General features: G+C 37.4%; 1 protein-coding gene across 4 annotated transcripts in view; it reads right to left on the reverse strand.

Moving 5' to 3' along the window:
• Nucleotides 1-840: 840 nt before the first annotated feature.
• plekha8 (pleckstrin homology domain containing, family A (phosphoinositide binding specific) member 8) overlaps nucleotides 841-25,979 on the reverse strand; it is a 42,490-nt gene continuing 17,351 nt past the window's right edge. For 2 of the 4 annotated variants that reach the window (XM_069914056.1, XM_069914057.1), the window contains exons 8-14: nucleotides 25,127-25,310; nucleotides 23,296-23,381; nucleotides 13,135-13,193; nucleotides 12,878-13,008; nucleotides 4,969-5,039; nucleotides 1,820-1,881; nucleotides 841-1,722 (exon numbers count right to left, since the gene is read on the reverse strand). In XM_069914056.1, coding sequence (XP_069770157.1) covers nucleotides 1,525-1,722; nucleotides 1,820-1,881; nucleotides 4,969-5,039; nucleotides 12,878-13,008; nucleotides 13,135-13,193; nucleotides 23,296-23,381; nucleotides 25,127-25,310 — 791 coding nt within the window. In that variant the 3' untranslated portion in view covers nucleotides 841-1,524. Of the gene's footprint in view, nucleotides 1,723-1,819; nucleotides 1,882-2,082; nucleotides 2,200-4,968; nucleotides 5,040-6,918; nucleotides 6,977-12,877; nucleotides 13,009-13,134; nucleotides 13,194-23,295; nucleotides 23,382-25,126; nucleotides 25,311-25,979 lie in introns of those variants that run through there. The other 2 variants (XR_011350070.1, XM_069914058.1) reach the window with 2 other exon arrangements.

The raw sequence follows: 25,979 nt of genomic DNA on the forward strand, positions 1-25,979 counted from the left end.
TGGAACACAGAGCCCAAATACACAGTCGATCAACTAAAGGAAATATTAATGTCAACAAATAAGGAGCTGATCCACTATGACCCTAATAAATAAATTACATTATTATTACATTCAGAATTGGAATTTCCCAATAAACTGTAAACTGCCAAAGATACATGTTTGAACAACTAAAAATGCACCAGACATTTATTAAAAGTGCAATGTTTTATTAAATAAGTATAAAATATATCTATATACAGTATGTACACAGTCCATTTCTCAGTTAAATAGACTTTAGTGGCTGTAATTGCAAAGTACAATGTCTATTTACTGCATTAGAGACAATTCTACAAACTAGATCAAGTCAAATTAGCTCAGTCACCCAGGTGGCAACATGGGTTCAATAATATATTAGCCCAAAATAGCACTGACAACTTCTCAGCATTCAGCAATTATTTTTAAAATGTGCACAACAGGATTCCCTAGGACATTCATTTACAACAAAATCTTTTTCCTCGAATAAGGTTTTAAGCCAAAATTAAACGCACTGCCACAAGTCAGTGTTTTGTGAAAGTCACTCTGTTCAGTTTGCAGAACAAAATATTACTTTGTTTGATACTTATTTAATCCTTTTATTTAATAAGATGCAATACTGCTTTCAGCTGTGATCACTTCATTCCAGAAACACTCCAGAGCCATTTAATCTGGAATAACTAAAATGGGTAAATGTAATTAATAGTTCCTTAGATTAGTATGTAGAACTAAGCCAAAGCAAATCCCCTGTGTAATGCTCAATCAAAATATCACAGGTGCTTTGCTATTACATTCTGAAGGTTCCCCCCCCCCCCCCCCACCCGCCCCCATCCTAAATAAAGTTCAGTGGAACACTCCATAAATCATATTTGAACCAATCTGCATTATGGCTGTGTGGATGTTATGGAGAGAATAATTTTACTCATCGTAAACCATGTTAATTTGATTCATTATTCATTGGCTTGGGTTGACAGGATCTATGTTAAGGCAAGTCCTCATGAATACCTGCACATCTTAATTTTTTTTCAAATGCCAACATAGATTGGATTTTGTTCTTATTTGTAAACAGCAGAATGATTTTTGCACATTTCAGGAGTTTATAAATTTACACCTAAGAGAATGCAATGGATTTTAATTATTTTAATGATTAATTTAACAAATATCTATTATAAACAATGTTTCAAATCCCTTGGCCTTTATTTGTAAATATTTGGGGACTTAATGACTAATTTTGTCATAATTATTTTGTTACATAAAGACATGTTTGAATGTAAACAAGATCCCATAATTAAGCCATTATCCTTTGACAAAACATTTTGATTTGTGTGGTAGAAATGTCTTAGTTGTCTATTTTTGTAGTATGCATCTCCAATTTTTGTAATTTGCCCAAATACAGTTCAATGGGCTAATAATACATAAACAAATAATTTTCTGTACATTTCATTTGTGGGATTAGAGCATCTCAGAAAGGTCAAATTTGTTCTTTTTCAGTTGCATTCTGTTGATTTATTGTTATACAACTTCATCAGATTCTAAACTATATTCTTCATACAGAGCGTCCAAGATTTCTATTTGCTTTCCCATGGCTGGAAGATACCGGCTTAACTCTCTTTGCATCCCTTCATAGAAGGCCTCCTTCTGTTCATCTCCTTCATTTATAGCAAGGGCTGCCATAAAAGCTTCATAAAATGGAGCAGCTCTCAATGCCAACTGCAAGTTTGAGAATAAATTAATTGCATCAACTTCCATCTTGTTTTGGAGAAAACAATTTTTAAATGCAGTGGATGTATATCCAAAATAAACTTACTGCAAAGACACCTCTAACAACCCAACCATGGTATTGCCGTAAAGTTCTACCATATGAAGTATCTGTTCAAAAGGAAAAAAATAAATTACGAAAGAAACAAGATGCAAAAACATTTATCAGCCACAGTAAAATCCATGGTATTTGGCACCTATAGGGACTGGTAGATGCCAGATTAGTATATTTTCGGTTACTTGAGGATTACTCTTACAATATACAGCTGCTTTAAGAATTATCAGTTTAAAAGACAAAAATACTATACTTACATTGAACAAACTTCACTTGCATGAATATATAAACCTTAAAGCATTTCACTTTATTTTCAGTCAAATTCTTTGAAAATATTTAATCATCGCCGCATCTGCATCTTCCCCTCCATGGAACTGCCCAAAAGATGAACAATTATAGTTATTTAATTTCCCTCCCCCCTCTCAAGTTTACAGATAAAGCCTCTGACCAGGGTGACTCCTTCCAAGCAGGGATAAAGACACACTTTAAGAGTCATCTCAACAGCAAGCAGCATCAACCAGCTCTTCATTCTGGACGACGCCATTTTATTCAATTATAATTTTATTCAAACAGCTGCTATGAGCAAAGCACGGCCACTGGCTGACTTCACCAAAGATTTGTGTTACCTCAAAAAATGTTTACAATTTTAAACTTGTGGTGGGTTTTTTTTAAAACCTATTATTTTACTCTCACTTATTTTAATGTTTAAAAGTTTATTTTCCTTTATATATTTGCCAGTTGTTCGAGGGTGCTGGTTACTTGAATTCCAGATACCAGGGAATCTACTGTGTTTCTAATTGCAGAAAATATTACCAAATTCAAATGATAAAATTTGACTTAAAGGCTGGAAAATTACAAATTCACAAATACGCTATTTATAACTCACATAGTCTCAGAAAAGTAGCCAACATATTAAGACTCATTCCATTTTGGCCACACACTCTTCATATCCCATATCAGGAAGAAAATTCACAAGATCACAGATCACCAGTTTCAAGTCTCATTTCTTTCCTGTTTATCAGATTCCTGAATGCACTTCAAAATATCAAAAGTATGTTTTACTCTTTACCAAATGATGTCTCTCCAACTCTGCACTTCTGTATAAGCATGAGATACATGATGGGTCTGCTCATAAAACTTGAAATATTCACTGCTCCTTTTGCACTTCCAGGTGATTTATCAGAAAGAGCCAAGCTATTCATTAAAAAAAATACATTACAGAAATTCAACTATCACTGGATTGAGGTCAGAAAAAGTGCAGCACAAAAAGGTTGATCTGAATAAATTCACAATCACAGGTTAACAAATCTAGATCTATAATTTTGTGCTTATTTGGAAGACAGGGACTTGTCCATCTTAATTCTCTTCAAAAGACCAAGCACCTTCTCAAATGCTCCAACACATTAGCATCCTCCACACTGCTCATCCACCATGTCTTCTTTGGTGAATACTGATTTCAAAGTGCTCACATAGACTCCAAGCACAAATTTCCTTCTTTATCCTTGAGTGGTGCTATTCCTCTCCATTATTTTCTTGTAAGACAATGGAAGGAGCTTCTTTTATTGTGTCATAGTCATGTACTTGCATGGGCCGAGAGTAGAGCCAGTTGTCACTAGTGACATATCCAGATAATGCACGAGAAAGGTAATGCACGTGTATGAGTGTTGACGCTGGTAACGCATTCAGGGCAACATGCAAGAGAGGTAACGCGCATACGGGGGCCAGAGAGAGGAGCGTGAACAGCATGGTTGTCCACGCATATGCACAGGGTCACATGAGGAGATTAGAAGCATCGCAGTCAATTGCATGGTGGAAAGCCAATGAAAAGGGCAGGGAGCTGGAAAGAAGAGCTTTGTTCTTATTTTTGATATAAGAGGGTGCCATTTTTTGCGCATAAAGAGCATGTTCTTTTAATTGTGTGCATAGTGTTTAACTTACGGCCACTACAATAGCAAAGAAAATTTGTTGTAGTACATTTTTTCAATTGTACATAATGTACAGAATTGTACATACAATAAATAATGTATTGGTGATGCATCAGGGTGCAAATGAAACAAAATCCCCCGTCTGAAATTATATGGAGAATGGGATAGGCCATCATAATGGAGAAGACCAAGACAATACATGAAAGATACTTCTTTAGCAGGCTATTATATAGCTAATGTGCAAGCAAGTCTCCAGCAGCTCACTTGAAGAAATCTATCAGACTCCAAGTCAAACCTGGTTTAATTCTTAATTTTTTCTGTAACTGGTTGATGTAATTGTGGATCTTATGAGATAAGTTCAGTTAGGAATTAACCACACTGTTATAAGTCTAGAATCACAAAGGGGATAGTCTTTTAAGGATGACAACATTCCTCCCTCAAAATGAAGCAGATAGGTTTTTAACCCATTTTGGTAGTTACAAACCACATTAATTTTCAATACAGATTAGATTAACCCACAGTTATTGTAGTAGGATTTGAACGCTCTTCTCAATATTCTCTAGTAGTCACAATGCTACTGAATCCAGTGCTACTTCCTATTGGATTCCTTGCTGAAGGAAAATAAATCTTGGCTCTTTAATCCAATCACACCAATAGTTTATACTTGAAAGAGTATTTGAGTAAAGAATGGTCCATGGACCACTGATCAGACCAAAATAAGCCCCATCATTTTTAGTTGAGATGAATCTGATTTGCAGCAAAATTTCAAATGGGATTTATTGACTTATTTTCTGCAAAACAATTCAGCATCATTATCTTTGAATAACTGAAAGATGTATTGGAAGTGAACCAATGGACTGAAGAGATTAGCAGACAACATTGTTCCAACAGAGTTCCATGCAAGCAGATAGGAACTCTTCAAAAGACAGAAATTCTGCAGTTATTCAGGTCAACTTTTAACCCAGTACACCAACACCAAATGAATTGGTCAGTTATTGCTCTTTGTTTGATGCTGTTGAAGCAAATGGTTGTTCTGAGAGCAGTATACAGAGGACACCACAAACAATAACTCACAGGCTATTCTAAGAAATTTAATGTGCTACACAAATGTATATTCTTTCTTTCTTGTTCATTATTTGTTAGCATTCCCCAACACAATGTGGACATTGCATAGAAGAAAAGATGACAATCCCATCTAGTTTGTCAACTCATACTCACTTAATGCTTTCTGGATATCCTTTTCTCCATTATTTACTTCTTCCAGAAATCCTTTCAGAAATTTCAATCCTCTGTCGTAAACATACAAAAGGGAAAAATTATTTTTTTCCAGATTGATTTATATGCATTTTTTGTTTTAAACAGTGTTCCTTTAATACTTAAAAATTATTTTAAATTTCATTGCTAAAGGCAACATTGAAAGCTGAATGTGGAAAAAATACACACTTAAAAAAAGTGGTACAATCTCCAAGATGTCAAATTCTCAATGTACAAAGACTATGATCAAAGCAATCACTTCAGAGTTAACCAAAAACTTTGAAGCAAAAATAATCAGAGGTGATGCAAGGATTTATTTTACGCAGCTCATGAACTGAAGGCAGATTCAATAAATTTAAAAAGGGCATTTGCCTAATATTTCAAGATTCAAGATTTTTTTTATTGTCACGTGTTCTTTGGCTTGGCTTCGCAGACGAAGATTTATGGAGGGGTAATGTCCACGTCAGCTGCAGGCTCGTTTGTGGCTGACAAGTCCGATGCGGGACAGGCAGACACGGTTGCAGCGGAAAATTGGTTGGTTGGGGTTGGGTGTTGGGTTTTTTTTCCTTTGTCTTTTGTCAATGAGGTGGGCCCTGCGGTCTTCTTCAAAGGAGGTTGCTGCCCGCCGAACTGTGAGGCGCCAAGATACACGGTTTGAGGTGATATCAGCCCACTGGCGATGGTCAATGTGGAGGCACCAAGAGATTTCTTTAGGCAGTCCTTGTACCTCTTCTTTGGTGCACCTCTGTCTCGGTGGCCAGTGGAGAGCTCGCCATATAACACGAGTTAATATCCATGATATACTTCAACTTGTTTATGCCATAAAGTGAAGCAAGAGACACCATGAGCAGTGCTGGGAGCCCTAACAAAAAGAGAAAGAGAAGCAAATGAGCGTCTCTTCAGAGACACTGGGTGTCCACGGATTCACTTCTAGCACTCCCACAGCTTCTGCAGTTGCACAAATACCTGTTCAACCATTGGCAGCCCGAACTTCAGATCCAAATTTCCAACACAATCAGGAAACCATCAGTATCAGAGGCCCTTCAGGAATTCTTCTTGCCCTTAGCACCCTTGTGAATCCAGGTTCCAATAACTGGTTCCCATGAGCCAAACTCCAGCAGCCTGTGGATCCTTCAACTGCAAGTCGTCAGCAGCCCACAGTCTGTGCGAGTCCTTTGACCTCAAGTCGCTAACAGCCTGCAGCTTGAGTGGGTCCTTCAGCCACTGAGCCTGCGACTGTGGTCATCTTCCTGTGGGGTCATATCCCATGCTTTCCTTCTCAACAGGAAAGGGAAGGGTGGGGTATTCTTCTTGTTTCTGGTGTCGTGACGGCCTGCTGCTCCCCCGGAATCTGCCGTCCCTCGTGGCACACTGTATAGCACAGGTGCAGCATTCTGTGGCATAGATCTCCATGGTTTCAAGATTTTTTAAAAAACACCAGTTCTTCTAACAGGCTGTTCAAAGCCTATATGAAACCATCTGCTTTGGGACTGGGCTGTAGGACTCTGTGGAATAGTGCTGTATCTCTGCGCTCCTCTTTCTTGGGTCTGCCCTAGTGGCAGCAATGGCTTTTTTTTTTACATTTACCAATATTTAAAGAAACAGATAAACAAATGTGCATAGGGGTGGCATAACACTATCACATCACCAACGACCCAAGTTCAAATTTGGCACGGTACATAAGGAATTTGTACATTCTCCGCGTGTCTGTGTGGGTTTCCTCCCACTGCCCAAAAAAAGTATGGGGTTGTAGATTATTGGGTGTAATCAGATGGCACAGGTTTAAATGGCCAGAATTGGCTTCTTCTGTGCTGCAAAAATTAAAAAAAATATATATATAAAAGATATTTAGTATTACAGAGTTAGGGTATGATCTAAATGAATAATCTGGAAGGGCATGTTTCCAAAACTCACCTCCAAGGGAATTTAAAATTTTCAAAAATATCTTTTTCACTTGGCACCAATCTTGAAGCTAAAATATTCAGTGGTGAAATATTGTATATTAAGTGTCAAAAGTCAGCATAATTCAACAGAAGTCACCAACTAAGTCCTTATGACATTGCCACGTTACCAACACATATTAACTTCAGTGTGTGACACTAACGTAGTGATTGTGTCGTGTTCATGAGAAGGGCACTAAAGGTATGCATTCATTCACAATGCTTGTTTATTGGAGCCATTTAGGTGTGAAACTTTGAAATTTCTCTTCCATCAAATTTTAGAATCTGACATAACTTTGATCAGGGCCTCCTAATCTAGATATCAAGCATGTGTGCAGCAGTAGCTACAGGGTAGGTGTCCCATGTACTAACTGGCAGAATGATGCAATATCATGCCTTGGTGATGAATTATCAGAGATTAAATCAATGCCATTACCTCCCTTTGGTTTCAATCAACTGCTCCACAACCCCCTCATCCTACTTTCTGTGTCATCTGCCTTTTTCTTGCATTCCATCTTCAATTTTCTTTCTGTGTATTTCTACAATTCCTGTAAAATCGAATCCCTCTCTTCCACCTCTGCTGCATCCTTTCAATTCCCATGGTCTTTTGCACTGCTGGATTTGATTACTGCCTTCTGTCCAGCAGGGGTGATAGTCAAGACCAGTATTATTGGAAGCAGACTCAGAAAATGGGCTCATCCAGCATATTGGTCACTTGACAGAGTGAGCTGAAGAGATTTCAGAGTCTGTGTAGGTCAGGGCAAGGGGCAAATTAGCATGCATTCGATGTGTATAGATTATAAACTGGAGTACATGAAAAACAATTCTACATCTTTAACACCAGTACAAATCAATATCTTCAGGAAAAAAAGGATTAGGGGTTTGACAGAAGGGTGTGGAATGGTGGAACAGTAGAGATAAAGTCCATGTTTCAACACAACAGCAAAATCCTGCCTTGCAATACATATTGTATACTAGAACACCTGGGGGTAGAAATGAATAAGCAGCAAATAATTCTTTTTACTGATATTCTGTCAAAAACATCTTTTTAAAAGCAAATAATAACTAAATTAAAATAGCTTAACGATGGAAGTTCAGTACAAATACTGAAGTCCATAAACATGAACCCCTGATTCAAACCAACACCATTTAAAAATAAATCAACTGCTGAGGTAGAAACTTTCCATGGGCTGGGCAAAAAAAATAAAAATGATCACTTGGAGACAATGAACAACTGAAATTGGTGGAACTGAATATTGAGAAAATCAAGGAGCATTAATGGGCATGTGTGAAACAATTGGGAGTAGGATTGCTCTCAAGACAGGGATATCTTTATGGGACAAATGGCTTCCCTCAGGTCATTACAAAATTCATGCTTTAGAAAATAGTCCATTTGGCCCCTCTAGTCTGTGCCTAAACATCATTCTGCTAATCCCACTGACCTGTACCCATTCCATAACTCTCCCAACCTCTCCCATCCATGTACTGTTAGGTCTGCTTTGTTCATGAATGAGTGAGACAAACACCAGGCTGAGTCGAAATCAGGGTTCTTTGTTCTTTATTACCGGATTGTAACACTTGCGACTAACCATGTTAGTCGGAGAATGCATTCTGCCGTTATCAGCAAAATGGTGATTTTTTATACCCTTGGATATGTGCTTAGAACATCATCATATCATTACTTGTCCAATGACTAAAACTGTTGCTATCCTTTCCCTGCTAGCTTCCTGCCTCTCAATCCATCAATGTCTCTCTTATCTTGTAAGTACAAGGATGCATTCACATCTTGTTACAGCCCTGTACATTCCCATCTCATGATGTTTTACCTAACAGGAGTACAAGGACACCTCCCCTTCTTGTTACTGCCCTGTACAGGGTAACTCCCTACACATTCCCATCTCATGATGTTTTACCTTACAGTACCTATCCAATTTATTCTTACAAACCTCCATCAAGTCTTCCCTCATTCTTCTTCATTCTGAGGAGTATAGTCCTAACCCATTTAATTTTTCATGGTAACTCAATCCTGAAGACTGGCAACATCTTAGTAGACCTTCTCTGCATTCTTTCCAACTTACTGATATTTTTCCTGCTGCTGGGTGACCAGAATTGCACCCAATATTCTAAGTGCGGCCTCACCAATGACTTGAATAACTGCTTCGACGTTCCATGGAATAAAGTCCTAACCTGTCCGATCTTTCCCTGTAATTCAACTCCTTAAGACCAGACAACATCCTAGTAAATCTTCTCTGCACTCTTTCAATCTTACTGATATCCTTCCTGTAATTTGGTAACCAGAACTGCACACAATACTTCAAATTTGGCCTCACCAATGTCTTGTATAACATCACCATAACATCCCAACTCCTGTACTCAATACTTTGATTTATCAACACCATGATGCCAAAAGCTTTCTTTACAAACCTGTCTACCTGTTACAGCACTATTTCAATGTTTTGAAGAGATCACAAGTAGGAGTGCAGGAGAGATGCAGTGAATGTTGTATATTTGGACTTACAAAAGGCCTTTGATAAGGTGCCGCATGCACAGCTGCTAAACAAGATGAGAACCCATGGAATTGTAGAAAGAATACTAGATGGCTGGTCAGCAGAAAACAGAAGGTAGAATACAGGGATCCTATTCTGGTTTGCTACTGGTTATCAGTGGTATTCTGCAAGGATTGGTGTTGAGCACACTTCTTTTTACATTGTATATAAATGATTTGGATTATGGCATATATGGCTTTGTGTTTAAATTTGCAGACGATACCAAAATTGGAGGCAGGGGAGGTGGTGTTGAGGATACCAAAAAGCTGCAGAAAGACTTGAACAGATTAGGAAAATGGGCAAAGAGCTGGCGGATGAAATACAATGTTGGAAAGTGTATGGTCACGTACTTTAGTAGAAGAAATAGACGGGCAGACTATTGTTTAGATGGGGAGAAAAACCCAAATTCTGAGGTGCAAAGGGACTGGGAGTCCTCATGCAGGATTCCCTAAAGGTTAACCTCCAGGTTGAGTCAATAGTGAAGCCAGCGAATGGAAAGTTGGCATTCATTCTAGAGGGATAATGTTCAAGAGCAGGGATGTAACGTTGAGACTTTATAAAGCTCTGGCGACACTTGTTTTGGAGTGATGTATATAGTTTTGGGTGCCGTATTTGAATTTAAAAAATGCTGGTGTTGGAGAGGGTTCAAAGAAGATTGACTAGAATGATAGCAGGAATTAAAGGGTTAGTATATGAGGAACAATTGCTGGCTCTTTGACTGTACTCGTTGAAGTACAGAAGGATGACGGGGACCTCAGAGGATTTCAAACATTGAAAGGCCTTGAGAGAGTAGATGTGGCAAGGGTGTTTCCCATGGAAGGGGATTCTCAGACAAGAGGGCATAATTTCAGGATAAAAGGGTGTCAATTCAAAACAGATGCAGAATATTTTCTTTTTTCAGAGGATTGGGAGTCTGTGGAACTTGATGCCACAGGTAGTTGTGCAAGCGAGATCATTGGATGTATTTAAGGCAGAGATTGACAAGTATTTGATTAGTCAAGGCATCAAGGGTTACAGGAAGAAAAAAATCAAGGAGCGGGGCTGAGTGACTAGATGGATCAGCTCATGATTAGAAAGGCAGAGCAGACTTGATAGGCCAATGGGTCTACAACTGCTCCTATATCTTGTGATTAAGCACATTGGTCACCTGTTAAATATATTAGACCTGCCATTTTCAATAGGGGGCCTTATGGCCTTCCTGGGGGCCAGCAAATTTAAGGGGAGTCACAGCCTGAAATAAGAAGTTATTTTTTTATGTAGTCAATAGAGGTAGAAGCAACAAACCAAACTTGACTGCTTCACAGGGAAAAGGGCCCATAAACTTTGAGCAGTTTTAAGGGGGCCAAGCCAAAAAGTTGAGAATGGCTATATTTAACATCTTAGTATGTTTCTCTCCATTTTATGCAAGTACAAGAGAAACATATTATTCACCACTCTTCCATAAATTCTACTCCAGGCTGTTTTAAACTGAAGAGGAAATACTGGCCCTTTCTTTCCTCATCATTCTCCAATCTTCCTTGGCTACAGATGCAGTGACAAAGGATTTCAAAATTGCTAAATGGACAATTTTGATTTAATAAGAAAAATAACTAAAGGCTAGTTAGCTTAACAACAGTGGTAAGTAAATTATTGGAAATAATGCTGAATGGGTCTATTATTCAAAGAGACACAGAAAAACACTGGAAGCCAGCTTGGGTTTGTTAAAGGATAACCATGTCTGACTAAGGTGAATTAAGGTTGATAAACATAATGTATATAATGGAATTGTAGGAAGAAACTTGACGAAGTCCACATGGGAGATTAATCAGGAAACTAAAACCCAACTGGATCCAAGGGTAAGTAACAAGGTAGAATAAAAGTTAGTCCAGTGAAAAAAAGTCTAATGGAAAAAAAAAAGAGCTTGAGTGACCCAAGGACAAAGATTTAACTCGCAGAAGAATAAGAGAAAAAATATTTTTATCTGAAGTCAAAAACACACTGGTTGAAAGGGTAATGGAGCCAGAAAACCTCACCACAGTATTAAGGTTACTGGATGAGCATATGGAAATTTGTAACCTAAAGGCAAGGAAGGAGAGAAAAGAAGTGGGAATAATCCCAAATAGCTTACATTTTGTCTGGTATAGATGAAGTGACCTGAAAGGCCCTTTTCAATGCTGTAGGTATCTATGATTCACAGATTGCTGGATTGAGATCCTGAAGAACATCAAGCATTTATATAGTCCAAACAGGAATCCAAAGATTTTAAAGGAAATGGTAAAAAAAACATTTTATCTATGATGATCAATGACAAAGGTAGCATTGCCACAGCAGATAGCTCCAATGACACAGATTCTCTCCTAACCTCCCGTGTTGTCTGTACGAAGCTTCATACAGACAACACTGTGATTGCATAGGTTTTCCTTCAGTCCTCAAGTTATCTCCCAAATCTCAAAGATGTGTTGCTGGTGGATTAATTGGTTAATGTTAATTACCTTGGAATAAGCAGGTGGGTGGAAAAACAGGTACATTATAGGGAAATAATTCCTTCAGTCCTCAAGTTATCTCCCAAATCTCAAAGATGTGTTGCTGGTGGATTAATTGGTTAATGTTAATTATCCCTGGAATAAGTAGGTGGGTGGAAAAACAGGTACATTATAGGGAAATAAGAGAGGGAATGGAATTAATGAGAATACTCTCCTGTGTAATATAAACATTTATTTAAAAAGTTGCAGCATTGGTCCAAATTATTATCAGAATTTGAATATTCATGAGCCATAGACTGAGTCTCTCTCATTGGAATTCCTGAAGGCAACATTCCATATTACCCTCAGTGCATCCTAGTGGCTTAGCAGTCAAAAATATTTGTTGCAAACATTACCCCACCTTTTATTTATTAATTTATAGCTATCAACAAGTTTCTGGAGTGTGCTTTTGGTAGGGTGGGGTTGCGTAGAAGAAGAAAAAAAATAAAGTGCAGCCAGAATCTCATCATCTGACTGTCTTGCAGTCTTTGATGTAAAGTATGACCAGGCTCACCTACTCAATTGGTCTTGGAATTCCTGAATTTATGGACCATATATCAGGGTTCCCAGAGTTAATAATGACTGGGTACAAAAGGTATGCCATTACTTTAATTATAGGCGATGTTTGGGTGAATTTGATGAAATTAAATTATTTCAAGTGTATGTAGAGCCAAACAATTTTGACTTCGAAATTGGCTGATAGACAGTTCTCAGGAGTGAAACTCTAACATATCCCTCTGGTACAAAGAATTATCCCTTGGATAAGCTCCAGAAAATATACTAATAGCTTACAGATCTGTAAACCAGCACAACCTAATGTCTTGAGGATATGATTGGCCAGAAAAGAACATTTTAGTAAAGAGAATCAAAGCCCATTGACACATACCTCTTCAACCAAAGGAGTGCCTCAGTGGCCGAGTTTCTTACTGTTGCTACTTCTGTTTCCAATTCATGCAGTACTATCTTCTGAAGAGTAGTGAACTTTACAGTATCAGTGATGTATTTCTGGTTTATTTTCTGAAAATTGAAACCCATTATCAAGCAAATGGAAAATTATTTTAAAGCACTAAAAGCCCAAATATTAAATGTAACTAATAATCAAAAGCAGACAACTAGTTCGCACAAGGAGAATGAAACACTTACCTTAATATTACCCACAAAGTCTAATTTAACAGGAGCGAAGACTGTTGGACCAAGTTTATCTGCAAGTGGAAAGAAAAAAAAATACATGGCCAAGTGATATTGGAAATAAATAGAAAAAACTGTACAATTTATTGGATTTCAACATCAGCCCACCTAACCTTTCAACTTATTAATTCTTTTGAAGTCCATGAGAAGTATTTTCCAAAATTAAAACAGTTCAAGATTGTCATCCGACTGTATATGTACACAACCCAATGATATAGAATTTCTTTAGACCACAGTGCACACATACAGAGTTCATAATAATAATCACACTTATGATTTTAGAGAGAGAGAGAGAGAGAGCGCTGTGTCTTCAGCTCATTGAGTCTGCCCTGCAATTCAATCATGAGCTGATCCTCCGGCTTCAAAAATGGCATCAATCAGACTGGTGCCCAAGAAGAGCGCGGTGAACTGGCTCAATGACTATCACCCAATAGCACTCACATCAACTGCAATGAAATGCTTTCAAAAATTGGTCATGGCCAGAATTAATTTGCACCGAAGCAAAGACCTGACCCACTGCAATTTGCCTATCTCCACAATCATTCCATAGCAAATGCAATCTCATTGGCTCTTCACTATGCCCTGGATCACTTGGGCAACTGCAATGCTAACAACAGGCTGCTTTTCATCAATTATAACAAGGCTCACCTGACACCTACTCAATTGGTCTTGGAATTCCTGAATTTATGGACCATACATCAGGGTTCCCAGAGTTAATGATGACTGGGTATAGAAGGTATGTCATTTTTATAACTCAGCTTTCAACACTGTCAAATCCCTCAGTCCTGGTTAACAAGCTTCAAAACCCAGGCCTCTGCACCTCCCTCTGCAATTGGATCCTCGACTTCCTTAGCGGAAGACCAGTTAGTACAGATCAGTAACGTCTCCTCAACACAGTCACACCTCAAGGATACGTACTTAGCACACTGCTCTACTCTCTCTGCACCCATGACTGTGTGGCTGAAAATTTCCCGATGATACCATTGTTGTCAGCAATCATAGATGGCAATGAGGAAACATACAGAAGTGAGATGGATCAGCGGGTTGAGTGGAGTCATAACAACCTTGCACTCAACATCAGTAAAACTCAGGAATTGATTGTGGAAAGCACAAACCAACTCTAATCAAGGAGTCAGTATCAAGGAGTAAGAAACTTCAGATTCCTTGGTGTCAACATCTCTGAATACCTATCCTGGGACCATGTTGTCAATGCAACGATGAAGTTATGACAGTGGCTTATATTTCATTACAAGTTTGAAAAGATTTAGTATGTCAAAGATGTTTGCAAATTTCTATAGGTGTATTGTAGAATTCTGACTGGTTGCATCAGTGTTCGGTATCGTGGTGCCAAAGCATAGGACAGAAACAGGCTATAGAGGTTGTAAACTCAACCAGCACTATCATTGGCATGATGGACATCTTTGAGAGGTGGGGCCTCAGAAATAGCTTCCATCATCAAGGACCCTCACCACCCAGCCCATGTCCTTTTCTCATTGCTACCATCAGGAAGGAGGTACAGGAGCTGGAAGAAACACAATGTTACGAAAACAACTTCTTCCCCTCTGCCATCAGATTCCTGAATGAACAGTGATCCTAAAGACACCATCTCACTCATTTTTTTTGCACCAGTTATTTTTTATAAAATCTTGTATTTATAAATTAGTAATTTATAGTACTGTGATTTCAACCTTGTTCTGCAGAATACTACTGCCGCAAAACAACAAGTTTCATGACAAACTCTATTCTTATTTATTTTCCCACTTAACCCCACTCCTGTTCCCATAACCTTCGATGCCCTGGCTAATCAAAGATCTATCAACCACTGCCTTAAATATACCCAATGACTAGGCCTCCACAACTACCTGTGGCAACAAATTCTAAAGATTCACCACCCTCTGACTAAATTCATTTCTACACAGCTCTGTTCTATGCAGGTGCCCTTCAATCCTGAAGTTGTCCCCTCTTGCTCTAGAGAATAGAACCATGGAAAACAACCTTTCTACATCTGCTCTGTCCATGCTTTTCAAAATTCAAAATTTTTCAAGAAGACCCCCCCCCACCCCTCATTCTCTTAAATTCCAAGAACTGTTGAACATTCCTAATATAACCCTTTCATTCCCAGAATCATTCTTGTGAATCTCCTGTGAACCCTTGCCAACATCGGCACGTCTTTTCTTAAATGAAGAGCCCAAAACTGCTCACAATTCTCCAAGTGAGATCCCACCAGTGCTTTACAAAGCCTAAACATCACATCCCTTCTTTAAGATCCTATCCCTCTTGAAACAAATGCCAGCATTGCAGTTGCCTTCTTCACCACTGAATTTAAATGAGGATCATTTGCACCTTGGAATTTTCCATTTTATCCCATCTTCCCTCCCAAAATTCCATGTGGCAGAGAAAAGGTTGCATGCACGATGCAGTCATGGAGGGGTTTTTCTGCCACATGGCATTCTGGGAAGTCAGATCCACCATCACTTTTCACCCCATGGACTTTATAAATTGTGTGCTATAGCACTACCAACTTTCCCATGCTGTTTAAAAATAGCAATTTATTTCCCTCCCCTCTCTCTCTTCTCCCCCCCCCCCCACCTCCCATTGTGACTTTTCCCATGGCAAAATTTATACCTTTATTTTAATCTTTTCTTCTTTCACTCATGCAAAAACTTGGGTCATTTCTATCCCAGAATGCAACTGCCCATTCTACACTTGCCTGATTGCAACACCAGCATCTGCAGACACCGAGGATTGTATTAGGGGGTTGAGGCCATTTATCCCTGGCGAGAGATGATGTCACCTCACGCCAGCGTGGAGAAGATGTCACCTCACGCCAGCGTGGAGAAGATGTCACCTCACGCCAGCATTAAGATTTTGCTTTCACACTATTGGTCATTAATTCCTAGGACTACTTGCAAGTGTGAAAGGGACCTCTGCTTCCTCCCAATCAGCTAATGCTCTACCATTGCTAATATGTTCCTTGTTACACCAGGGGCTCTTGTAAAGTAACCTCATGTGTGACACCTTGTAAAAGGCCTTCTGAAAATCCAAAATCCACAACATTCCTTGCCTCTCCTTTATCAGGCCTGCTTGTTACTTCAAAGAATTCCAGTAGGTTTGTCAAGCAAAATTTTCCCTTAACGATACCATGCTGGCTTTGGCTCATCTTGTCATGTGCCTCCAAGTACTCAGTGACCTCATACCCTGACAATCAACTCCAACATTTTCCCAACCATTAACATCAGGCTAACTGGTCAATAATTTCCTTTCTGCTGCCATCCTCTCTCCTTGAATGGTGGTATGACACTTACAATTTTCCATTCCTCTGGGACCATGCTGAATCCGTTGATTCTTAAAAGATCATTACTAATGCCTCCACAATCTCTACCACTACTTCTTTCAGAAACAAAGAATAAGATTTATCTGGTCTAGGAGACTTAGACTATTCAGATGGAAATGGTAGCCACACTCACTTCCCTTCCCTGATAACCTTGGACATCTGGCACACTGCTAATCCACAGTGAAGACTGATGCAAAGTACTCATTTAGTTCCTCTGCCACCTCCTTGTCTGCCATTATTATTTCTCCAGCATCACTTTCTAGTGGTCCTAGATCTACTCTCAACTATTTACTCTTTATAAACGAAGAAGTTTTTTGATTCCTTTATATTATTTTCTAGTCTACTGTCATACTTTATTTTTTCCTCCTTACTAATTTTTTAGTTGCCTTCTGCAAGTTTTAAAATTCCCAATCCTCTACCTTCCAGTTAATCTTTGCTTCCTTGAATTCCCTCTCTTTTGCTTTTATGTTGACTTTCTTCCTTTGTCAGCCATTGTTGTAACATTTTTTTCATTTGAATATTTCCTATATATTTATCATGCGCCTTCCTCGTTTCTCAGAAACTCCATTGCTATTCTGCCGCCCCTCCCTATTTGTCCCCCTTCCAATCCACTTGAGCCACTTCCTTTCTCATGCCACTGTAATTCTCTTTACTCCACTAAAATACCGACACATCTGACTTTAGTTTCTCCTTGTTAAATTTCAAATTGAACTCTTATCACTGCCCCTCCCCCCACCCAAGGGTTCCTTTACTTCAAGCTCTCTAATCATCCAATCCAGCCGATCCCCTAGTGGGTTCATCAACAAGCTGCTCTAAAAAGCCACCTTTTTTAAATTTTTTTTTCACACTATAAACCATGCTGACCAAAATACATACAGACATTTTTCTCTTGAATATATAGTGTCATTTTCTCCCCTTCCCCCCCCTCCCCCGCTTTTCATTTATTCAAAGTTCAATCTATAAGATACATTAAACCCGTTAAACAATGTCATCACTTGAGGCATTCTACAAATTCTCTTTCTTGAGATTCAGTCCCAAACTAATTTTCAATATTCTTGCATGTTTAAATCCCCCACGACTACCTGCTGATATTTACTGGTGTATTTGCTGATGGCTTACTCAGTTGCAGGATACTGTTCATCCATCACAGCCTGTGGGGTAAAAAAGCCATTTCATAGCCTGACAGTGGTGATTTACCTGGGGGCAGACAAGGTATTGAAGGCATTTCATTAACAAAATTCTTCAGACCTCAAGTGATATTTTTGGAGCAGCAGGCAAGGAGCATGCAGTATATCAGTTCATTTCACATGGCTTGATCCATATAGATGGTAGGGAATAAAAATCAATACAGAATTATTATTGGAATCAAGCAGATGCTGTATTTATCAGCATCAGAAAAAGATGACATGACAACTGTTTATTATGAAGAAAGGGATTGTGTTTAATAAAGAATTAGTCCATAGATTCTCTCGGTGTGGCCCATCAATGGGGCAAGGGAATATTTTGGGAAATAATTAAAAAGTTGGTTTGAAAAAAATTCATTACGCTGGTGTGAAAGATGCGACTTGGCAGCATTGAAAGTACAACCACCATTGTGGCATTTTCCAAGTAATATCACTTCGTTCTTTTTATTTTCATAACGTCTTTTTGCCCTTCCTACGTTTCTCTGTTGTTTCTCTTATTTTAACTGTTGTTATCCTTGGTTAACACTATAATTTTATTTTTTCTGACCGGTCTGATCATCCATTCAAAATCATCTCATTGGCAACGAGGATTCCAAATTATCACAGCAATCATGTCTCCATCCATACCCCTTTACTTTTTCAGTTCACTGGTGAGTGAGTATTGACAGGGGTGGGGGAGGGGTCCGCCCCAGGCACCAGCCTGAGGGGTTGCAAAAAAAAGGGTAAAATACAGAACATAAAGCACGAGGCTAGCGCAGTTTTGATGAGCTCTCTCTGCTAGAAAGAAATGTCATAAACAGCACTAGTTTTTTCTTAATTGTTTAAATTTTTTTTTAGTCGATATCCTTCCTTTGATTCAATCATTACTTTTATTACATTTTTCAATTCCAAGACATAATAAAATATTGATTAATCTGTTTCAGGGAGCTCGCACTGTTCTATATTCAAAATGAGCCGACCAAGAAAAGAAAAGGTTCATTCATATTCAGTGGAGTTCTAAAAATTTGGGTTTATACCTGCTGTACATGCCTTTTTGCCTATTATGCCAACAGACTTTGACAAATGAATCAATTAAAGGAGACTACTTGAAGCTTATTTGAGGGTAAAACATCAGAATCATGTCAATTCCAAATTGGAATATTTTTAAATCACCGAAAGAGAAGTTTGAATCACTTCCTCATTCACTGCAGTCCTGAATCGTACCCTTGAAGCTAGCTATGAAATTTATTTGCTGATTGCAAAACATGGGAAGAATCATGCGATTGAGAAGGAACTGATTAAACCCATAGTATCATTGCATCTCAAAACAATTCTGCAAAAGGATGACAAAGATGTCCATGCAGTGCCATTGAGTAATAGTACTGTCTGCAACAGAATAGATGACATAGATCAAAATGCTGAAAAACAGCTTATTGAGAAGTTGAAATCACACAAGTTCTTAATACAACTGGATGAATCTACCGTATGGGACAGTGAGGCGCTGTTATTAGCGTACGCGAGATATTGATCAGGAAGTTTCAAGAGATGTTTGTGATTCATTAGAAATAACCACTACTGCAGTTGATATCTATAGCAAGGTCAAAAATTATTTGGATGAAAATGAAATACCAAAGGGAACATTGAATCTTGTGGTGCAGATGGTACACCTGCAATGATGGGTTAAAAAAAACCCAGAATGTTTAAAATTAATGAAGGATGTAAATCCAGACATGTTGGCTATGCATTGTGTTATCCACCATGAAGACTTATTTGCCAAGAAAGTTTCCCCTGTTCTGCACTCATGATCAATGCCATCAAAACTAATGCCAAATATAAACTTCTGTTTAAGCAGTTTTGTCGATAAAAATGCAGAACAAGTGAGATTATTGCTTCACATTGAAGGTGGTTATAAAAAAGAAACTACTTCAAAAGGTTTATGGAACTGTTTGATCTCCTCAGCGAGTTTTTGAAGGGCAAACCTGAAATGATGCTCTTGCTAACAACAGATGGCAAAGCTTATGTGAGTTGCTCGACAGACATTTTTGGGAAACTTAAGTACATTGAACAAGCAACTCCAAGTAGCAAATATGACGCTCGCTGATGCAAAGACAAAGATATTAGGATTCATGACACTTCTAGAATTATGCCAAAGGACTATTTCTGCAAGAAATTTCAGTCAATTCTATTGGTTGAATAAGCGTGAGGTAACTAATGCTGTTGCAAACGTCATTGATGACCACTTGAAAATGTTGGTTACCAACTTCAATAATAGATTTTGTGATTTAAAGGCAGTGGATTTTCCCTGTTGGTTAACTCAGCCATTGCTGGTGGACTTATCTGAAGTTCCAGTGCAATACCAAGAGGAGTTATCGGAGTTGCAACATGATGAATCTGTGAAAACTCTGTTCAAAGTGAAAGGAACCATGATGTGCTGTCTAACGAGATCAAAAAGAAATACCCAAACTTGTCTACTTTAACAAGGGAACTATTGATACATTTTCCTTAGTCTTATTTAGTAGAATGTGGCTTCAGTGCTGTTAGCGATTTCCTACAAGCTAAGAGAAACCAACTGAAAATTACAAAACATGGAGATTTAAGGTTGAAACTAACTAAATTAGTCCCTTAAATCAAAAAATCTGCAGCCAGAGTCAGGGGCAAGGTTCCCACTGAAGTGACAACAATTGTGGTTTTTGAGATAGTTGATATATTGAAGTCATAGTTGAATATGAAACATGTTCCAGTGTATTCCCGACCTTAAATGAATTGAAATACACTTGCAGTAAATGATTTAATTAAAACTTTTTCAATATATAACTTTTCCACTACTGGTGGGGCATATATTTTCTTAAAAAATTAAAATGGGGCCTAGGACAAAAAAGATTGAGAACCACTGTTGCCAGAATGAGCTCTCTGAGTTAATTCCTAAATAACTGTTCCCTATAGAGATGGTGCTGACGGGTGAGCCTAAACGATTGCATAGCTATAGGTAACATGCAGCATAATTCAAGAGAATTTGAGACCCACACAAGTTGCACAGTGCAGGGGCTCCACCAGAATGGTGCCACAAGAAGAAATGTTGTTTGATCTGTTCTCATGTTATGGGTAGCAGCATACATATATTCCCCTGGGTATTGCAGGTCAGAATTAAGAGCCTATGATTACCATTTCTTTGTCAAGATTGCTCAACTGCAACATCACAGTGGACGAGCCTCAATTAAACAGATCATTTGTGCTTCCAGATTGGGAGGGAATGATCATTATTATCCACTGCTTAAAGTCATAAATTAGCAATATGTTCAGGGGCCAAAGTCACTTTTATATTTTTGCCCATTTCCAGATTAAAACAGAATATATAATTTCCTTTACAGCAGACTTTTACATTTGGGCAGTAAGAGTTGCCTCTTTCTCCACAAGAGCAAATTGATCCTGCTTTTCCAATGAGGCCACAATTGGATTGAGCATATGGCATTGTTGGGACTTCTAGCTTTGCAATAGAGCAGAATGCCACCAACTATATTTACCAAGTACTGCAAACACTACATACAAATAAGATAAAGGTTCCATTATTGTCATGTGATACTACATTTGGATTTTTACATGCATGAAATTCTTTTAACTTTGTCTACCGTAAGGAAAACAGGGAATTACCACTTTGTCCAGCGCCCCTCAGAAAAAAAAGATGTATACTGAAATGTACCGCAAATGGAAAGAACTCCACTCCACTCCCTGAACACAGATGATTTGAAATTGTATACAATGAATCATGATCATCATTGCCTGCTCATGAGGAAGCACAACTGGCAAACTTTTACTCCTTATAGAGGAATAATCAAATTCTTGGCGAACAAGGTCTGCTATCAAGACACTCTCTGGAAGTTTGTCTTGATATGCATAGATTCTCTTCATATTTTTTCCTTCACTTGGCACACTTGCAAAATGGCAATAAAAGCACTCATACCTAACAGCAATTGGGTTTTGTCTTGAGGAAAAAGGAAAACTCTTGTTTCTGCCAAACCTTTCCATGAATATTTCACAGACTAGCATGAGATCCAGAAAATCCAAAAGCCCAATTCTTCAAAACAACACTCTGTTAAATTAAGTAGATATTAACCTGACCGTAAATGTCATTCCATTTTAATTGAATTGATGGGGCATTTCCTTGCTACAGTTAAATTTCTGATATTCCTCTAAAGTCAGAGCCAACTTGATTGTTAAATTGTACATTGATGCCATGATCTGCCCAACCTGCAAGCTCCTAACACACAAACCATCAAAGACATTAGAGTCCAATCCAATTTGGTGGCCAGAGTGATTTGTGCTCCACCTATGCACACAAACATTACCTGCCAAATTTGGCACCAAGCAGCAGTCATAATCTAGTGTAAAATGATGGCCTAAGGCTGCAAAGTGAACTTTAAAGTACAGGAGCATCAGATTTAAGTCTTCCAGCTTCTTCCCACAGGCTGCGAGACTGATGAACAGAATCCTCCAACACTGAAAATCATCCAAAATATTTATATGTATATTTAATTTGATTATTTATGTGATCATTATGTACTGTGTATTGCATGTCTCTGTGCATGCACCATAGTATGGAGAGAGGCTGTTTCGTTGGGTTGTACATGTACAATCCGATGATTATAAAATTGAACTTGAAATGATCCAAACCAACTACATGAAGAATGTGAGCATTGCTCATTTGTTGAATAACCACTTCATCTTTCTTATTTCCGAAGCACAACTTTAAAAAATTTACTGTAATACACATTATGCCCTTTTTATAAGGCCCCATATTTAAAGTAACAATATTGATTTATTGGAAACTTCAAGGCCCAGAGATTTATCTACTGATTGCTTGCTTGCATTGTAGTCACCATCTTGTCTTAGCAATGGCCTACATGTTACTAAACTTGCAAGAAAATATCAATGAAAACCGTAATCTAATTTCTGTAGAATTTAGTCTTTATAAGATTAAGCCTATCTCTCTCTCTCTATATATAGCTACAACTTTTCTTTTTCAATAAATGTATACCACTGTAGTTGTTTTCCTTTGCAAAGTTTAGCTGCAGCAAAAAATAATTTCAGTGCCTATATACATATTGTATAATGTACATGATAAATTCATCATTATCAAATTTGTTTTCTAATATGTGTAGCAAATGCAGCTTAATATTCAAAAACACTGAACAGTTCTGAAAACAAATGAACAATTTTAAAAAATATAATGGTAGAATACTGCATGTATGTAAAACTATAGAAATCCTCTACTGTGCAAAAGATATGTACTGTACTAGTAGAAGTGTAATCCAATGTCAAATGGACATTTCAGTGCTTCCACACCATACAAATCTGTTGAACCTAAGTGTTGAACAGTAAACCAAAATAGACCAACAAATCTTTAATTGCAGGCAAGACACAAACAAAAAGAATCCACAAATTTAAATGTGATATTTTGTATTGAGACACGTGATGAGATAAAAATGATTTGGTGGCAAATATAAACAAATTCAAAATTCAGGAATGATTTGTGCACAACTATTTCTAAATATCTGAACAGAATATATTGCCTTTAGTGTTAGATTAGATAATCACCAAAAAAAATAGGATGCAATTTCCTACCTAACACCGGAACTATGGCATAGCAAGATTCCAAAAATGGCAAAGTAGGAATTCCATTGTCTTCTTCAAATTCAATATCATTAAATCTGAAAGCAAAAGCATATGTACTATTGGAAATTATCAAGCATATGAAAAATTAAAATACAAGAAACACTGTGCTCATAAGAAACCTCAAATAAAAAGAGCAATTACATATTGGAGAACACATACAAATTTATATGAACTTTAGCCTTTTATCATCTATTTGGCTTGCAATTACAGTACTTCAATTGTACCTGCAGAAGTCTTTTTGCCCCAATCTATTAAAAAGGGGTCATAATTTTAAGGAACAACTAAAGATGAATACAACTGTTAATTATTCAACACCTACTCAATCCAGAGGAAGGCACTAAATAATTTTTTTTTCCTGGTTAGAGGCAAGTCTCCAAAGAGAATGGTTAAATTTTGGTTTATCTATTTGAGTTTGTTTGTTCTTTATGATTGGCACAGAACCAGTTCGAGATGTACCGAATCATTTGGTGGTTTCTTAGAGATGTATGATCAATGAATGCAAAAGCGGTAATATTATCCTGCAGAATAAGTGTCAAAGAAAAATGCATTTATTTTACTCGAACTGGAAAAACAAGAGTTGACAAACTATCACACTCCATTGTGCTTCTCAACCTGTCATCTTAGAAAACCTGGACTCTCAGAATTTGACCAGTAAAGTCCAATGTGTTGGTTCTTCCACAATAACAAATGTAAATAGCCTCTTCTTTGTAAAGATCATGAATCTGAAATGTTTTCTCACATCTGACCATTAGCAGCCTCTCAGATCATTTGCTCAGCTGTCCAGAAGCACAACTCAAACTGTGTAAATTACCAGTTTTCTTTTAGTTATCGATATCTTAAGAACTTCTATTCATTCTGTTTAACAATTTATAATCTTGGAATTTAAATACAATCAATTTAGTTTAACTAGTGAAACAAGTCAGATGAAGGGAACTAATTGAATGTATAGCTTTATTGAAGATGCCTTTTGAATTAACCATTCCTCTGCCATGTTATTAGTTTTATGAAGTATGGACCAATGTGAAATATAGTTATAAAAATTTAAAGTGATCAACTCCTCCTTAACATTATTATTTTATAATTACCTTGTCTTGCAGAAAAGACAGATTTTGGACTAAAGTTGCTCTTCAGTAATGTCACACATAGGACATGCACCAGAGTTATGAAACAGAAATTTCAGGAGATCATGAGGGAATTCATTTTTGCAAATATGTAGAGCATTTGAGCAACATATTTTGGATGATGTCATATACATATGGTAAAAATTAAAGTCACATACAAACAGACATCAATTCAATCTGTCTTATTATATGTATTTTAAAATAGACATAAGTAATACTTTTTCAAATGCACCATAGAGCCAAAACTAGGATTAGCTTGTATCCATAGGGATCTTTACACATAAAAGAATGAAAGTTCTGATTAGTGAGAGCAGGTAAATATTGTCTGATAATACTTGGTTAGTTTTTGAATAAAAGTATTGTTTTCAATTTTAAATCTCTAGAGCTAAACAATTATAGCTTTACATCTACCAATAAACATATGGAATTCCAGAAAACAATCTGCAAATCTATAAGTTAGTACATAATAATTATATAAAAGAATTTCAGACTGGTAAAAACTGACCCCATATTATATATCATTACTAATCATAGTTTTTTTTAAATCAAGTTTTTAAAATCAAAGCTAAATTTCAGTCTTCTATTAAAATTAAGAGGTAATACAAAAAAAGAAGCAAACACTTTCAAGAAATGGGGTTTCTCAAACAGAATATTCATACCTTTGATCCATAGTACTGAAAAATGTCTGTATCCCTTCCTTTTCTACATCAGGTACAGGACTTGTACCACCTGGTTCCTCACTGCCCTTGCCAGTCTCATCTTCAGCTGCAGAAGGCTGAAGTTCAATATTCACACTAGAATCCTTTTCAGCTACCTCTGATAATTCAGGGTTATCCATCATCACTGATGAGGGATCAAAAAATAAAATACAAAATTAAGAAATAAAATTAATATGTATTAGAAACTATACAAACCATGCATCAAAATTTGGCACACAAAGCTGTTATTAAAAAAAATAAACTTCTGACATCAGAAGTAGTCTTTTCTGCAGAAATGTCAATTTGTCCAAGATCATTTACTTATTTGCTCCACCATCTTGTAGATATTGCTTTTAACATACTTGCAAATAGCAGCAGTGGGATTCTTGATGGGACCAAGTTTCTCTTGCAAATGTAATATTACTATTCCAAGGCATGGACTTTATAACCTCATGGCAACTGGAAAGACTTTAAAAAAAAATCTGATCAACAAGAAATGCTGTTAAAATTTAACTTGGTGCATTTGTTGAAAACAAAGGCCAGCATTCATAATGGAAGTAGAGCTGTTCAAAGAGTGCACTTTGCTACTGAGTTGCACCATGCTCCACTTATGAATTTGCATACTGTTGTGTTATGAAGTACAGTGCTCTCATTATTCAATCTTACTTGGTGGTTACAAAAGATAATGGGAAAAGACAATACAGTTGTTTACAAGAACAGATTTCTTAGATTGGACAGTGTTCCTTTTGTTGGACTGCTTTAAAGCTTTTTGAAATATTACTGAGGTAAAAATCATTAGGAATGTTCATTTTCT

This window comes from Narcine bancroftii, chromosome 1 (genome assembly GCF_036971445.1).
Source record: "Narcine bancroftii isolate sNarBan1 chromosome 1, sNarBan1.hap1, whole genome shotgun sequence".
NCBI classification, from domain to species: Eukaryota; Metazoa; Chordata; class Chondrichthyes; order Torpediniformes; family Narcinidae; genus Narcine; species Narcine bancroftii.